The 16073-nt window shown below is 40.5% G+C and overlaps 3 protein-coding genes, 1 long non-coding RNA gene and 2 pseudogenes across 4 annotated transcripts; 1 reads left to right on the top strand and 5 right to left on the bottom strand.

Annotated features, from left to right (window-relative positions):
- Positions 1-9: 9 nt before the first annotated feature.
- LOC116204170 lies at positions 10-3328 on the bottom strand (annotated as a pseudogene).
- Positions 3329-7135: 3807 nt separating this feature from the next.
- LOC116203459 (auxin-induced protein 15A-like) lies at positions 7136-7757 on the bottom strand. The gene has a single exon (XM_031535191.1). The coding sequence runs from the start codon at positions 7564-7566 to the stop codon at positions 7297-7299; it is 270 nt and encodes an 89-aa protein (XP_031391051.1). The 5' UTR covers positions 7567-7757; the 3' UTR covers positions 7136-7296.
- Positions 7758-9594: 1837 nt separating this feature from the next.
- Positions 9595-10921, bottom strand: LOC116203465. Its single transcript, XR_004156259.1, has 2 exons — positions 10585-10921; positions 9595-10254 (listed from the first exon to the last, which is right to left on the bottom strand). It is a non-coding gene; the product is annotated as an uncharacterized LOC116203465 (long non-coding RNA).
- Positions 10922-11326: 405 nt separating this feature from the next.
- LOC116203463 (auxin-induced protein X15-like) lies at positions 11327-12040 on the top strand. Its single transcript, XM_031535194.1, has one exon. It carries the CDS (start codon positions 11598-11600, stop codon positions 11859-11861), a length of 264 nt encoding a protein of 87 aa, XP_031391054.1. The 5' UTR covers positions 11327-11597; the 3' UTR covers positions 11862-12040.
- A 715-nt stretch (positions 12041-12755) lies between these two features.
- Positions 12756-13219, bottom strand: LOC116203461 (annotated as a pseudogene).
- Positions 13220-14158: 939 nt separating this feature from the next.
- On the bottom strand, positions 14159-14816 carry LOC116203456. The gene has a single exon (XM_031535188.1). The coding sequence runs from the start codon at positions 14792-14794 to the stop codon at positions 14285-14287; it is 510 nt and encodes a 169-aa protein (XP_031391048.1). The 5' UTR covers positions 14795-14816; the 3' UTR covers positions 14159-14284.
- Between the last annotated feature and the right edge of the window lie 1257 nt (positions 14817-16073).

Genomic DNA, 16073 nt, shown 5'->3' with positions numbered 1-16073 from the left:
GCTAAACTGCTACACTCACCAGGGATTCAAATTGACATGAACTGAGGGAGGAAAGACGATGTAGCAGTTTCATCTTCCCACTCCAACTCATCCCACCATTCTTTAGTGCCATAAACAGTTGGCAATTTCCGGTTTGCAGGGACATCAATCAGTAGCTTCTTTAACCTCGGGCAGTCAATGACAGCTACGCTCTCCAAGGATGGGAAAGTCGATGTATGTGTCATCAGAGTCCCGAGTTGCGGAAGGTCTCTGATGGACAACGTTCTGAGGCTCGGGAATGCGACTTTGCCTCTTTCTGCAATATTTATTCCTTCACTGATAACTTCTTCTATTTCTCTGCAGTAAAACAAGTAGACTGCTTCAAGACTCAGGAGGTTCGAGATCCAGGAAATGTTCTTCAGCCTATGGCACTACCAGATATTCAAGGATCGAAGGCTCCTCAGAGATCTATCTGTCACAGGGTTTCTCCGAACAGTGATCATGTTAGGGAGACCATGCAACACAAGGACCTCGAGTCTATTGAGCCACGTCTCAGTCATTCCATCCCCAATTTCCATGTACTTCAAGTCATAACAGTTGTTTATGCTGAGCCTTCTCAGCCAGTCTCCACTAATCTCAGTTGCTGGAAGCTGCAATAGATGGAGTCCCTCACACTCTTTAATGTACAGATACTGTATACAATTCAATAAATTGCCAAAACGTGAGAGCTTCATCAGAGTCCCAAGGTTGTCGATCGTAATGTCGAGTGTGTCATGGTCTCTCAAGCCTTCGAGGTCCACAAACTGGATGTCATCATCCTTATTTTCTCCATCTCGAGATTCCCAACTTCCATAGCTTTTATAAAGATTCAAGACCACTAATTGAGAAAATCCTAGTAAGGATTAGCGTGGAATCTTCCAGAGACAACGAGTTCGTTGAAGATCAAGATGCCTTAGTTTTACCAAATTTCCGAGTTCTTTGGGAAGTTCTGTTATACTGGTACCTGAAAGATCAAGATGTTGCATCTGAACTAACTGGCCGATGCTTGCTGGGATCTCCTTGATACTTGTGAATGACAAGTCCAGGACTTTCAAGACAGGCATAACCCGGAAAATCTCATCCCAGATTTTGCTCAACCCGCTGTTCCCCTGAAGCAGCAAGGTTCAAAGACTTGGGCAGATGGGTACTCCAACCTCCAACAGAGAAGTTATCCCGTTATCGACTAATGAAATCCTCTGTGCCTGTTGCCAGCGTTCAACTTTTGGGGCTTCTGTGGGCCCTGTGCTTGCCTCCACCAAGAAAAAACTGTCACTCGATCCACATTCAGAAGCTACCCACAATGCGAAACTTCGGACCACATCATGCATCTTCACCTGGGTCTTCTGCTCGCCACTTTCAAGCAAACACAGTCTTCAGAGACCCGATGATGGCCTGTCCCTCCTGTGTAAATTCGTATCATGAAAGCTACCCAGAAAGCCTTCCCTGATCTAATACTGTATGAGCTGCTCTTTCTCGATGGAATGATCTTCTGGGGAACAGTGAACAGTACATGAAACAATATCTCACGGTATCATTCTCCCAGTTGTCATAGCTGAACCTCAAGAGAGCACATATATCATCCATCACACGAAACTCAGAAGGACTCTTATCTACACTTCTATCGCATACTTCCACTCGTCCTCGGTTTCTTTGTTCAACATGGCCCTCCAGATGGTGATCAATGCGAGAGGCAGTCCTCCACATTTCCTCATAATAGTCTTAGCATAGATGAATGGAGTTCGACTCCTTAATCTCCTTCTCCCTCCCTGCCCTGAGCTTCTGGCAAAAGAGTTGCCACGATTCCTCCTCCTCCAAGAACTCGACTTTATGTTTCCATTGAGCATCCATGTCCCTGCACTCATCCATCGAACAAGATCCGAAGATGACCTTGCAGTGATTGCCCTTGTTTGGGGCAGGAATTCCTATCCTCTCTAAATCAAGTCCTTCCCAAAGATCATCTAACAATAGCAAGAACCTCTTCCTTCTCAATACCCTTTATATTTTTGAAGCTCTCTGTCTCTGCTCATGGCTCTCTGTTCTTTCTGAAGACATGCCAAGCCTCACCTCGTGGCCCGTTGAATCTTTTCGACCACAAGATCCTATCACCTTGTGATAGTGCAAAGCTACTCGAGCAAGCAGCACCGGCACATACACAATCACACAAGGCACACAATTGAGATAGAACAGAGAGAGTGAGAGGAATGGAAAAACTTCAATAACTGCTCAAGGAACTACAACATACGTCCATCTTGTCTGACTAAAAAACAACACCAAGGCTTTATTAACTCCAAGTACATCCACTACATGAATAAAATCGAAAAGAAACAGCTAAGCTACTTTTTTGCTAACAAAGAAACACCTAACTGCCTAAGAGAGAGACAAACTATTGAAATCAGCTCCTGAACCATCTCCAACAGACTGAAATCCATATCACAACATCATAATCATAGGTTTTGGTTAAGAACTCGTTGTTTATATTCTTCAGCAGAGTCATCTTCCCTACACCACCCCTTCCATATATTCCGATAATTCCTGCTCCTTCCTCCCCAAGAAAGTGAAACACCTTTTCTAGCATCAGATTGAGACCGACAGTCGGCTTACTTGGAATCTCTTCAACCATGGGGACTAAGGCTTCGGAGACAATTTTCTAAAAACTTCCACGCTTCTTCAGCCCATCAACCTCCTGTATCTTCTTAGGCAGCCTCATGCTCCTCTTATAGATTGACTTGCACTTAGCAGTACAGCACCAAAAGCACGACCTTTTCTCTGTCAGATCTTCAATGATTGAGCTAGCTTCAGCTTCTATGACTTGCAGCCTCTGGATCCATCTTCTCACTTGGCTCATGCACGTTAGTCGTTGCAAGTCTGCTTTCTTAATCCGTCTCCGCAGGTCGTCCTTTACATCCCTCAGTTCACCAAGGACAGTAACGAGCAAGCGAACTCTTTTGTCTGAACCCACTACGAGGCTTATCCTCGACGCAACAGCATCATATAAACTGAAAATTCCGTTGGCCACCGGAGTTACAAAATCCATTTTAAATTGTTTACTCTGCTCAAAGAAACATACAGAAAGATTGGAAATTGAAGCCAGTGGATGAAAAACAGCTTTCCACTTTTTCGATCTCTAATCTTTGATATCAGGGGCTTGCTAGACAGAGATTGGGAAGTTACAATCATTCGTACGTATCACAAGGGAAATTGTTGTGCTAATTGGCTTGCTCGGAAGGTTGTTGCTAAGTGTTTGGGCATTCATTTCTTCCACTCGGTTCCGAACGATCTAGGTCCTATCTTGTTAGGGGATATGTCTGAGGCTTCCTGGCCCTGCTTCTGTACACTTTAATTTCTTTTGGCTCTCGCCCCGTTAAACCACCGAAAAAGGAAAAAAAGCTTTCCAAACTTGTTCCATGCACAGCCGTCATTTTGGAAAAAGAAGTTGGGATCAACCTGAGGGAGCACAATAAATTACATTATCACCACTTACCCCCGTTTAATTTTTATTTGCAGTCTATTTGCAGACACTCAACCTCTCTACCTAAATTGACAAGTACCCAATATCATTGAAGTAACCGAAACTGTTGTCCCTTAAATTTAAATTTACAAGGAGTAATCTGTATGAAAGAAAAGTTAAAGGACCAAATGGGTGAATTAGCCAAAAGAAAATTCGAGAACATACATACTCGGTCTCCTCTAACGTTGTAACGCAAGGGGAGGAAATGCAAATGAATGACCGACTTCAATGGCAGCTCTCAATGGTCAGCCATTAGCTTTAAGGATGTCATTCGATTCTCTCAATTCTGCAGCAGAAACAGAGGGGACAAGAAGAGACAGAGGAGACAGAGAGGAGACGGAGAGAGACGAAGGCAACACTGTGGCTCCGGAAGCTGAGGTGTAGCTCGTTAGGCACTGGTTGCACGACCCTAGGAGCATCATTTCTGTTCTATTCAGTAAGTCTCTTTTCTGAGATTTCAAGTTCCAGAGAGAGAAAGCTTGCATGCTCGTTAATGGCAGATCATCGTAGCTATGTTATTTGATCGGAATTGCTGTATAATTTCATTACTTAGATCAATACGATGCTGTAGGATTTTACAGAATCAAATTTGGTCGAGTCGTTTGAAAAATATCGCATTCTAAAATTAGCAGTGGACATGAAGAACAAAAGATTTCGAGCTAGTTTTCCGACCTGTTTTCTCCATATTTTTTTATTTCCGTTTGATTCTAAACTGTACCTTGTTGTTTGAGTTTCCACAGACACCTAGAACGTAAAAATCCAAGTCCCGTGGGGAGATAAACACTCTCCCAAAGTTGGCCCGATAGGCTCCCAAACTTTGGGAGGCTTGCGTGACGTGCTCCAATCTCCATTTTTATTGATTTTTGCACCAAATAACTCGTATTTCAATTTCCTATTTTCAGTAATTTTCTGGAAATATAACTATTTAACGTATTTTTGGAAATAAAGGGAAATTGTTGGGTTTTTTTTTGTCTCGGGAGAGCTGAAGCATACCCTCAGGTTTTCTGTTTTCATTTACATATAATTTAAAGACAATTTACATGCTGAAATGCACGTGATTGGTATCGATTAAGACGGTTTAGGCCTTTTAATTAGAAAACATTATTTTTTTCCTAAAAATTGGGGTCTCAAACCATAATATTGATTTTTAAAAGTGCTGAATTTTGATAAATTATATTTAGGTTGTTTAGATCGAGTCATGGCCCATTATTGGCAAAAGGGGTATTTTAGTCTTTTTCCTATTCCGAGGAATTTTTTAGGATCTATAAGGTTGCATTAGAAATTTGAATTAGTAGTTGACTTTATATTTCAATTTTAGGTTCATTTTCCTGATCCGAATCTTCTTTTGTGAGTTGATTATTTGGGGACAGAGCTAAGTAACCCGAACTCATTTCTATTGTCTGTGAAATGATGAAATGAAATTTCCATGCATGTCATGAAAGTTATTCGAAATGTTATGTTGTTGAAAAATAACTATTTTATTCGAGCATGAAATGATTTTTGTGTTTTTAAAAAATAAGGATCAAGTATCGAAACATTAAGACACATGATATTGTTTTATCGAATGAGTTTAAATGCCACTGGTTATGGATATCAAATTATTGGTTTTGAGAAAAAAAATAAGTATAAGTATCGAAACATTAATCATTACTTTCTTTCAACTATTCATTATTTTTTCATACTTTTTCTCATAATTCAACAATACAATCATTACAAACCAATTAAAACCAAAACTCAACTCAACTATAAAACCATACACATTCTAAGACACATGATATTGTTTTATCGAATGAGTTTAAATGCCACTGGTTATGGATACCAAATTATTGGTTTTGTGAAAAATGGATTAAGAGACTCTATTTGTGAAAGTCTTGTCAGATATGAAAATTTTGGCATCCTTAGATTTATTATATTTAAAGTCTCATATGCTTACTACGTCATGAGGTATCGGGATACTATTATTTGGGCCGTGCCAGTGGCTAATCTGGTATTCAGGCCGTTGGCAGCGGCTAAACTGGTATTTGAGCATGTGTGACAATACGGAGTGTTACCATAGTGTCAATGACGATGAGCAGATTTGTTTTGATATCAATGATCGAATTATAGAATTTATGTATATGAGTATGTTTGAAACACTAAATTTAAGTACTGCGGGATTTGTTTGAATGCTATGATTTATTGAACTTTGATCTAATAATGCGTTTAAGAAATTTATGTTGCATGATTTATTGTTTGGAACTGATTACTATGATTGTTTCTTTTTACAAGGTATTTAGAAATAAGTTAAATTTCTTTCTTAGATACTTGATCTGGTAAAGACGAGTTTTGATTACTTACTGAGCATGTGGATCGTTCACTTAATCTTTCCCTCAGATTCAGATTCAGGAAATTTGGAGAGCTAAAGTTCTAGAAGTTCCTTATCGAGAACTAGAGGATATGGGATTTCCGTCTAAGTTTGGTAGTTGTTGGAAGTTTTAATAAACCACTTTAAGACTTCGTTTTGTAATGACCTACTTGGAGATTTGTCATAGTTTGCTTTAATAAAGTTAACCACGAGGTTTATTCATAATTGTTTTTGCTAGATGGCTTCGTTTGGTATTAGGGATTGTTTCGACCTAATAGTGAGCAGCCGGTCACATACTAGTTTTGTGTGGAAATGGGTTGTGACTTGTGACAATGTTGGAGAAACTCAGAGAACAAAGTATGTTGTTCCAGTTTCCTTCTCAAAGAGTCCTTCATTCCAAGACCTGTTTCATTGGGCCAAAGAGGAGTTCGGGTTCGACCAACCTATGGGCGGACTCACCCTCCCTTGCAGTGAAGAAGTCTTCATCAGTCTAACCTCTAATATATAGGATGACAAAAGACATGTAGGGAGAGGGCCGACTCCACATACCAATTTAGAGTAGGATTTTGTATATGTTGCAAAGTTTTTGACTATAATTTGTAAAAGAGAAGAAACTGTTTCTGCGAATATAGATTTGTTCATGACAATTTGTGTTTGTCTCTCTCTCTTGCCGGTATGCAGTTCTATAAGTACGGTCCATCATGTTGCAGATAGAAAAATGACCAGCGATCAAATTATAAACTTACTCTAACCTTGCGGTTACATAAGGATTAAACTCCATAAATACCCAAAACTTTTGCTCTCTGCAATCTGCATTAGTCCAAATCGATCTATCAAGAGGCAAACCTTTTGTTGCCAATGAGAAGGCACTTCAAAAATTTTACGAATAAGTAAGGAACTGAGTTAATCAAAGAAGCACTACTGGTTATATAGGCGTACTTCTGTATGGCATTCTTTTAGTCCATCAATGTTATGGGTCCAGTCATTGTGATTTTCTGCTTGTACTGATAATTCGTGCATAGAACCAATCCATTAAAGATAACAAACTTATTTAACTAGCAGTTTCTAAGTAGTTGATTCTTTAATGGTGTTGGCTGAATGATAATGTTTTATTGAAAGTTAATTAAAGGATTTCTGCTTGAGTCTCCGCTTGAACAATAAAGTGGATGAAATGAAGGCACTAGGCGTGATTCAGCTAGAATGTTTGACTTAATTCACAATCATATTAAAAAGACACCTTAGAATGCATAAATCGTTGAATTAGATAAGGGAAGAATACTTCAATATTCATCTGAAGAACAAGATTTTTCCTTACATTACAAGGAATTCGTTCAAATATAGTATTCAAAACTTGTCATAATCCAACCGATGTTAGTGATGTGATCCTCCGTATATAGTCATTTCTACTCGTTCTATACAAATGATCCTATAAATGGCAAGCAAGACTGATGAACACTTCTTCCTTGCAGGGGAGGGTTAGTCCACCCATAGGATGATCAAACCCAAACTCCTCTTCGACCTGAGATAGCAGGTTTTGGAAGGATGGATTCTTCAAGAAGGAGATAGGAACTGCATATCTTGTCCTCTCTGTCTCACCGACATATACAGAAAAATAACCTTTGGGGATATCCAATCCCTCAGCCACTTGCCGAAACATCTGCTTGCTGCGAGTGATTTTCCCGAACCAAATAGCCATGGAATTCTGTTAATATCCAGAGAGGTGGTTTCTCTGAGTGATTGAATTTTTCAAGAGTGAGTTTGGCAGTGTGAAGTGGCTTCCAAAAGAACCACCATATATAACGAGGGAATACCTGGCACATGTTCGGACATCTTGGCATAGCCTTAGGCCCCTTTGAAGGGTGTCATCCCTAAGGAATCACATGGTTATGCCTCCCAACCACCTATGAATCATGATATTATGATTTTTATGACACCGTATGCTGCTAGGCTGCAATCTATATGGCCTGGCCTACCATTTCCCAAAGGAAAACTGGGGTCAATAAATTGAAACTTCCCAGGGAGAGAAATTATTGTCTTCCGAGTTGGACAAAGCATTTGGGCAATGGTTTTGTTTGTTCTAAGAAGAGAGACAGCCTAACTTGAATGATCACATGGTCCTGTCTCTCTCCTAAGACTTCATCAATGACCGATCATGCCCTACCATTTCTGATGCTATTGAATTCGAAAGGGATCAATTCAGTAGGAAGGAGGTCTATGACAATGATAGAAATGAATGAAGCGGGGCAATGCCTCGTGTCCTATAATGCGATTATAGTATCAATAATTCGCCTAACAATTTTTCGTGCATATTATGACACGTTCTGTTCTACTTTGACCCAGTAGAACAGAAAGAGATTTTTCTTTTGCTAAGCAGTGAGAAAAATCTATTGGCTTCCATAGGAAAAGAGTGAAATACCTAACTGAAAACAGACTCAAGAAGAAACCCGTTTTGAAGATACTTTCATTTACAATAGCAGAGAAGACAGTAACTGGAAACAGGAACTGTGTAAGGAGACAGATTGCAGAACAATCATCCTTTCCTTTGAACTCTTGAATGAATGGTTAAGTCCCTGGCTTCAACGAAACAAGGCTACATATCTGAAAAAGTCTTGCTTTGCATTAGCTAATTGGTTCGATCACGCATATGTTGTGTATATCTTGGTTTTGTGGCTGCAAAAAATTAGTATGGTGTAAAAGTCTCTGTAAATTCAGCCGGTGAGTGAACTTACAAGATTTCTCCATAGTTGGGCTGTAAAAGCCCATTGGATGTAATTAAAATTAAGTATTTTTACAAATCTTGTGCTCGAAGCTGAAGCAGTAATACAGTGAGGAAACCTACAAGATTTGTTCTCTTTGTTACCATTTCGCGTAGAATCACGCAATCCCAATTTTGGCACCAGCTAGTTGAATCTCTTACGAGATCGGTATTGTCAGGCGTGCCAGGACGCAATCCCAAGGATTGATTGCGAAATCACTAGCCGACCTCACTGAGCTAGAGCGCAATCCCATGGCCCAGAAGTCCATATGTCTAGTCGGCAGCTGGGTTTAGGAGAGATGTCATGGAAGATGATAAACGATGATGGTCATACTATTACGCGGCTCGAGGATTTGGCAGCTAGGATTCTCCCCAATTCAAGTGCTAACAATGGGAATGGGTTGAAGTTGAGAGACGGCTAGAAGCTGATCTTAAAATCGAGTAGCTCACGACCTGGATTGGCTTGTGAGGAGACTTGTATGACTTCTTGGCCTGATTAGCTAGAACTTGCACGAAGAGCTAGGTTTCGGCTGGGTCAGCCGAAAATAGTGAGTTTTAGCCGGAACTTTAGCTCATGGATGAGCTCCTTGATCAGAAACCAAGGTAGGTAGAAGGATAAGCCGACGAATCGGCGGTTTTCCTTCGAAGGCGAGTGCATGGTAAGAAAGGGAGCGGAAAAAGTAGAGGGTGCAAGAAAAGTAAGCTAGAAAGGTAAGGTGCATGTTTGATTGATGTGTCGCGGAGGCTAACCGAGGGCCGGAACCTTGACTCGGTATTGTCTCAACCTGGGAGTCAAGATAGTGAACCGCAATGGATTGGCGACCAAGCGACCCCAGAAGATCGGTTGGGTTTAATTGATATGCCCCGAAAGCTAGCCAAGGGCCAGAACCTTGACTCGGCGATGGTCTTGACCCGAAAGTCAAGGTAGAAGGCAGTTGACGGGACGATTAGCCTCGGAAGGTCCACTGGTTTGCTCCAAAAAGCAATTTTATTGATGTGCCCGAAGGGAGGGTAATACAATAGACGGACTTGACTTAAATAGGCTTATCACTAGTGTGCCACCCAAGACATTGAAATCGGCAAATAATCTAGCAAATTAGCTAACTTAGGACTATGTGGGAAATAATTCACTTATTCGGAGAATATTATCGACCTAAGAAGAGCAACGGAATATTAAATCATATGGAAATCCATCCCATGGATAAATTCTCTCCGAACCCAACCCGAAGAAGGAGTCCACATGCACGCCCCTTCAATTATGGAAATCCACCTTTAAGTCCATGGATGTTCTCTGCCTTGGAATCCTCTTAATATGTAAGTCAATCTTTCTTCCTCCAATTTGGCAGTAATGAAATTCCCTTGCATATAATGATAATACGTGCCCAAAATGTGAAGAGCATCCTTACTCGACGTCCCAAATGCATTCTTCCTTTCCTTGGGAATTTCCATCCTTGCACCGCCAACCCATTCCCCGCTGTCCGGACCGGGTTGCGCCATGAATTCGGGTTGGTTATATCTTCGGGCTTCAATCGTGGGCCGCATCTAATGGGTCTCGTGGGCTTAACACATTGTAATCCGCATTTACCATGAAGTGCGGGAAATGGGTGTAAACAGTTACGTAATGCAAATCTGTACATTTAGGCAACATCAGTTGTAGAAAAGAAGCCATGAAGCACGGGAAAATTGTAGAGCAATACGTTCATAGAAAAATATATCAATCTTCTTTACATGAGTCTCATAAAAAAAAATTATTTATGTACATCTGTTCCACACGAGAGTTGGTGCTACTGTCAATAGGTGTTAGTTATCCTCCAGAACTATAAACCACGAAAGAGACTAATGAGGCATTCTACTCTGCAAGGAAGGGTTAGTCCACTGATCAAACCCAAATTCTTTTTCAGCTCGGCTCAACAAGTTTTGAAACAAAGCATGCTTCAAAAGGAGATGAAAACCACTTACCTATTCTTTATAGTTTCACCAACATATACAGCAAAATGGCCCTTTCGGACATATGAGCCACAGCCTGTCATAGCATCTGCTTTGCAAGAGCAATCTTTGAGAATCGAATATTCGTTGAGTTAGGGTAATCTTCTAGTAAAAAGGCGGTTCAGAGAGAAGGAAGAAACTTGCTATAGTGGATATTGGATGTATATATATTGAGATCGGTTGATGAAGCATTTGAAACACAGAGACATATCTATCCAAAGGATCAACTAATTCACATGATTCTGTCTTCAAGCCGTCAACAAGAGCTTTTTCTTCTGTTGATACTAGAATTTTCAGGTGGGTCCATTTCTACCAGAAAATGTAGGCCATATCTAGATAAGAAGTCCATGTGATTATTTAAGTGATGGATTCTCTTTCTACAACCAAACAAGTTGGTCTTGTTGTGGGTCTTGATGGTTATAGATTGATAGGGCAGAATTTTCCTAGTAATTGTTGGGTCAAACATGCATTGCAGCGTAGCAGCACGAGTATTGGTGTCAGTAGCGGTCTTGAATTAAGTTATGGTGGTTAGAAGGCAATCCCATGTGATTCTTAACCTCATTTTCCGTTCGGCAAGGACCTGCAGCTGTATGCCTTACAGGTCCCACCGTCTCTACTAGACGATAATTGATGAAATTCCCTCCTTATATACATGTATTGGGTCAAACGCGCATTGCAGCATAGCAGCACGAGTATTAGTGTCAGTCACGGTCTTGAATTAAGTTATGGTGGTTAGGAGGCAATCCCATGTGATTCTTAACCTCATTTTCCATCCGGCAAGGACCTGCAGCTGTATGCCTTACAGGTTCCACCATCTCTACTAGATGATAATTGACGAAGTTCCCTCCTTATATACATGTCATCTTCTGTGATGGCCTCTCCACAGCCAAACCCCAACTTGCATATAGAACCAGCCCAGCTCCTCAGATCTCTCTACCTTTCCAACAAGAGATACTCGAAGACCATTACCTATTTGACAAATCATCATGGCTCCTCGATTCCCAAGAATTGGTCATGCTAAGCGGATGCTTCGACAAGCCAGTTGCAGCTCGGATGTTCCAAAAGGCCACTTTGCTGTGTATGTTGGAGAAACTCAAAAGACAAGATACGTGGTTCCAATCTCCTTCTTGAAAAATTCTTCATTCCAGAGCCTGCTATCCCAAGCTGAAGAGGAGTTTGGGTTCAATCACCCTGCCAGTGGACTCACCATCCCTTGCAGCGAAGAAGTCTTCATTAGATTGACCTGTTAATCCGTAGACTCATGTAGAGGAGGTTTAGAAACGGCAGGTGCAGAGGATCGCATCCCTAACATCGTTGACACCAATACAAATTTTGGCTCTTAGGACATAGGCACTTGATCAAGTCCCATGTAATGTAAAGAGAAATCTTGTTTTCTAATGACTACAGAGTTTTCCTCCATTGTCTACAAGTTGTTGATTTCTGTCACAACTCTTATACAACAGCATTACGAATTAATAAATTGCAAATGTAGCTGAAAAAACATATGGATATTCACCAAATCAATCAACTTCCCTTCTAAAATTATCTCAACTCCGAAGGCGAAGGTTATGAAAGAGTGCCCTGACTACAACATATATCTGCAGAACATTTCTGGTGTTTGCGGAGGAAATGCTAATATATGAAGGTCTATCTACCTCATACTTCCAATTAAAGAAACAGAAGAAGAAATCTTTTCTCTCCTTTTATTTTTCTATCTTGAATATTTTTCAAAAAACTTGATGCCAAATATGTCTACTGCCAGTTGAGAGAAAATTGCTAATTAGCATGAGAACAACCAGTACTGATTGATCTAAAAGCTTAACATGGGAGATACTATCTATTAAGCTACAACAACATAACACAACATTGCTTTCGGATCAGTATCTACTGACTTTCCTATTGGGACACATGACCGTTTTCTAACTATTAGCACATCCAAAAATTTGCAGAAGTGAGAACGGAGGAAAAGTCACTGCATCAGCTAAATGCACAGAGAGAAAAAAATTTGTTTATATGTTATTCTGACTTCTACACCACATGACATCCTTGTCGAGTAAGGGTTGTCTTTCCGTTTCATAAGTAAAATTAATAATAATAACAATAATAAATAAAAATAAGAATAATCCGACAGAAAACACATACTATTGATGAAGAAATCTATGTTCATACAGTCATTTATACATTCGTGTGGAACTCTGTACAACTCAGAATTGGTATTGATCAGTGTCAGAACTTGTGGCGTCACATATATTATGAGCCTACAAGCTACTAGTGAGACCAATAAAGATTTCTTCTGTGCAAGTAAGGGTGAGTCCACCCATCGGATGATCAAACCCGAACTACTCTTCAATTTGACTTGACAGGTCTTGGAATGAAGGATGCTTCAATAAGGAGATAGGGGCCCCATATCTCTTCTTTTCAGTTTCTCCAACATAGACGGCAAAATGGCCTTTGGGGATGTCTGAGGCCCCAGCAGCTCGCCGCAGCATGGGCTTAGCTTTTGCAATCTTCAGGAATCGAACTGCCATTGAACTTTGCTGATCTCTTTTGAAGTATGATTTGGTGAAGTACTTGAATTGCAATAGAGAAGAAGGCTTTGGATGGTAAGAACAGGTTTGGCAATGAAGAGGCTGCAAAACAAGAGTCTATATATAATGGCTCACCTCTCATTACCGTGCAGACATTGGGACATCTCGGGCCCCTTTCTGGGGGCTCTTTCCCTGAGGAAGTACATGGTTTTGCTTCCCAACTGCCTGTGGATTATGTGATTATGGTCCCATCAAACCGTATACATCATTAAATTATGATTATTCAGTGGTTCTGGAATGGCCATTGGACTTCGCTTGATTTGTAAGGGGACAACTTCACCTGAATGATCACGTGGTCCTGTTTCCAGCGCTTCATGAACACCTCAAGTTTCCCATTAATTGAACACTGTGGAAGTTGTCCTCCAACACAGTAAGTCTAAATTCTTATATCATTCTTCATCATTTAATTCTTTCGATGAATAATCCACGGTTATCAGCCTGGTACTAATTGCTTTCAAGGTAGACAATGATTATTAGAACTTCAGACTAAACAGAGCTTCAAATGAGTGAATAGAAACAGATCCTTCAGACCCATGGCACAGGCTCCATAATGAAGTATCGATAGTCTATTCTACAATTTGCATAGGAAGTATGAGAATTATAAGCTCAGGTAAAAAGTTTAAACTGGTTTTTTAGCTACTCCTTGCATTTGACCTGGGCTTGGCATGTGCAATCATAGATTGGAATAATAAAGCTCAAACTGGAGACTGTGTTTTGAAGTTTAACACTCCGTTGATTGCGTCATTTTCCTGAAAACTCGAGTTAGCGGGAAAATGCGGCATTAGCAACATATGTATATCCCATATATGGACTACGGAGCCATGCCAAAAAGGAGAGACTCTAATTCGTATCTTTCAATTGCAGAGCAAGGATACTTGTCTCAGCTCGAATATGTGATATAACCTGAAAATTAGGTAAGGAGCCATGAGGAGGAAATAAAATTCCAGGAAAACTCTATATTCAGTGGTAACACGATTCCTCTTTACATTATGGACTTAATCAGGTTAACATACAGAAAGATACAAAATTGTGTCGATGTCAGTGATGATCCTCTAGACCTACTGCTTCTGCACCTCCCAAAGGGCTTAGAAACCGCAGTTGAGACTAATGAAATCTTCTTCCTTGCAAGGGATGGTGACGCCACCCATAGGATGGTCGAAGCCAAACTCCTCTTCGGCCTGGGACAAAAGGCTCTGGAACGAAGCCATCTTCAAGAAGGAGATAGGAACCGCATATCTCTTCCTGAGAGTTTCTCCAACATATACAGGAAAATGGCCTTTTGGGACCTCCGAACCTTCCGGAGATAGAAGAATGCGATGCCGTACCATCTGCTTGGCATAAGAAGCAATCTTTGGGAACCGGATGGCCATTGGGTTGTGATGAAAAGCTTTAGAAAGTACGCTGCGGAAAAGTAGCTGCTTGCAGGGAGAAGTGAGTTCAATCCTTGGATTCTGTAAGTTCGGCTTTGGAAGTGAATGGGTTAGCAAGGAAAGTGCTATATAGAATGAGTGAAAGAAGCTCTGGGACCTCTGTTTTCTGATAGCAACACCAGCACATGCCCGAGAAATCACATGGCTTTGCCTCCCTGCTGACATCGACGATTATTAGATTTTGATTACTATGCCACCGTATGCTGTCTAAATTTGGTCATTTGGTATGGTTAGTGATAGAGACACATTCACATGATTGATCATATTGGCTTTATTCTGACCGGTCATTGATCGAGAGCTTGTGATTTGACGAGTCCATATTTACCAAATTGAATCCTCCCCTACTAGCAATGGATCACCTAAATAATGGCCATGATGGATGACAGAACAACAACGACCTGTTGGATCAGACTCTCTGAGGCATTCACTTTATCTCACACACACAATCACGAGAGAGAGAAAGACAAAGGAGAGAGAGACGTGAGAATGGAAATGGAAACTGCTGCCATTAAAAGATAACTGTCATGCAGTACAGGTTAAATACACAAAACACTAAGCAAAGCAGAAAAGTAACTGCCAAACACATGGCTTCACACGTACAAAGAAAAAAGCAATAAATGCCATTACATGTCTGCTAAATAAAAGACTAACAAGCTAAGATAAACATCTGAACAAACAGATAAAAGTGCAGCTGCTCTGAGACATTATCCCAACATGACCCCATTTAACACATGGAATTGTTCCCTTGATTGCAATTCCTTCCGACCTGTTATAATCATTGCGTTCCAGAAGCTATGGGGGTTTGATTGGAAAACCCAATTTTTGTACTTCGTGTGCTGTGTTCTCTTCCTTTGACGTACAAAGACTAACATATAGATCTTTTCTTTTTCCTGCTACCAATCATTTCCCATCAAGCCTTGACACATCATACTTTTAAAAGGCGATTAATGAGAGTCAAGAATAAATGGCAGTAAAGTAGGACCTTTAACTTCTTACACAGAGGAGTTAATTCGTCTACTGCCGATAAACTAACATGTGCTCTTTCATGAAACGGAGACATGATTTTCTTGTTTGGTGTAATTAGCTAGAGATGTTTCATACTCTTCCTGAAGACAATTGAAAGCATCGAAAATTGCAAATGCCACAATACCACACAGGTTATACAAAGACGCGGATTGCGTATGTATGTACGTATAGAGAAGCAGGCTAAAAGGATGATCCTTCATGAAAATTAGGAAGGGAAATTATTGAATTTACAGTGACTTAAAGTGGCCTTTCGGAACCTCAGAACCTTCTGGTGACAAAAAGACCCTTCTTCGTTGCATCTTTCTACCATCTGCAATCTTCGAGAATTGAATGGCCATGGAAACTTTCTGAAAGTGTTTCTATGGAAGAACTGGCTCTTGGTGAGTCTTGGTCGTGAGGCTTCCTGTCATGGGAGCTG

Source organism: Punica granatum, chromosome 4 (assembly GCF_007655135.1).
Source record: "Punica granatum isolate Tunisia-2019 chromosome 4, ASM765513v2, whole genome shotgun sequence".
NCBI classification, from domain to species: domain Eukaryota; kingdom Viridiplantae; phylum Streptophyta; class Magnoliopsida; order Myrtales; family Lythraceae; genus Punica; species Punica granatum.
Note: the sequence above shows the minus strand (reverse complement) of the source record. Positions and strands in the feature narration are given on the sequence as shown.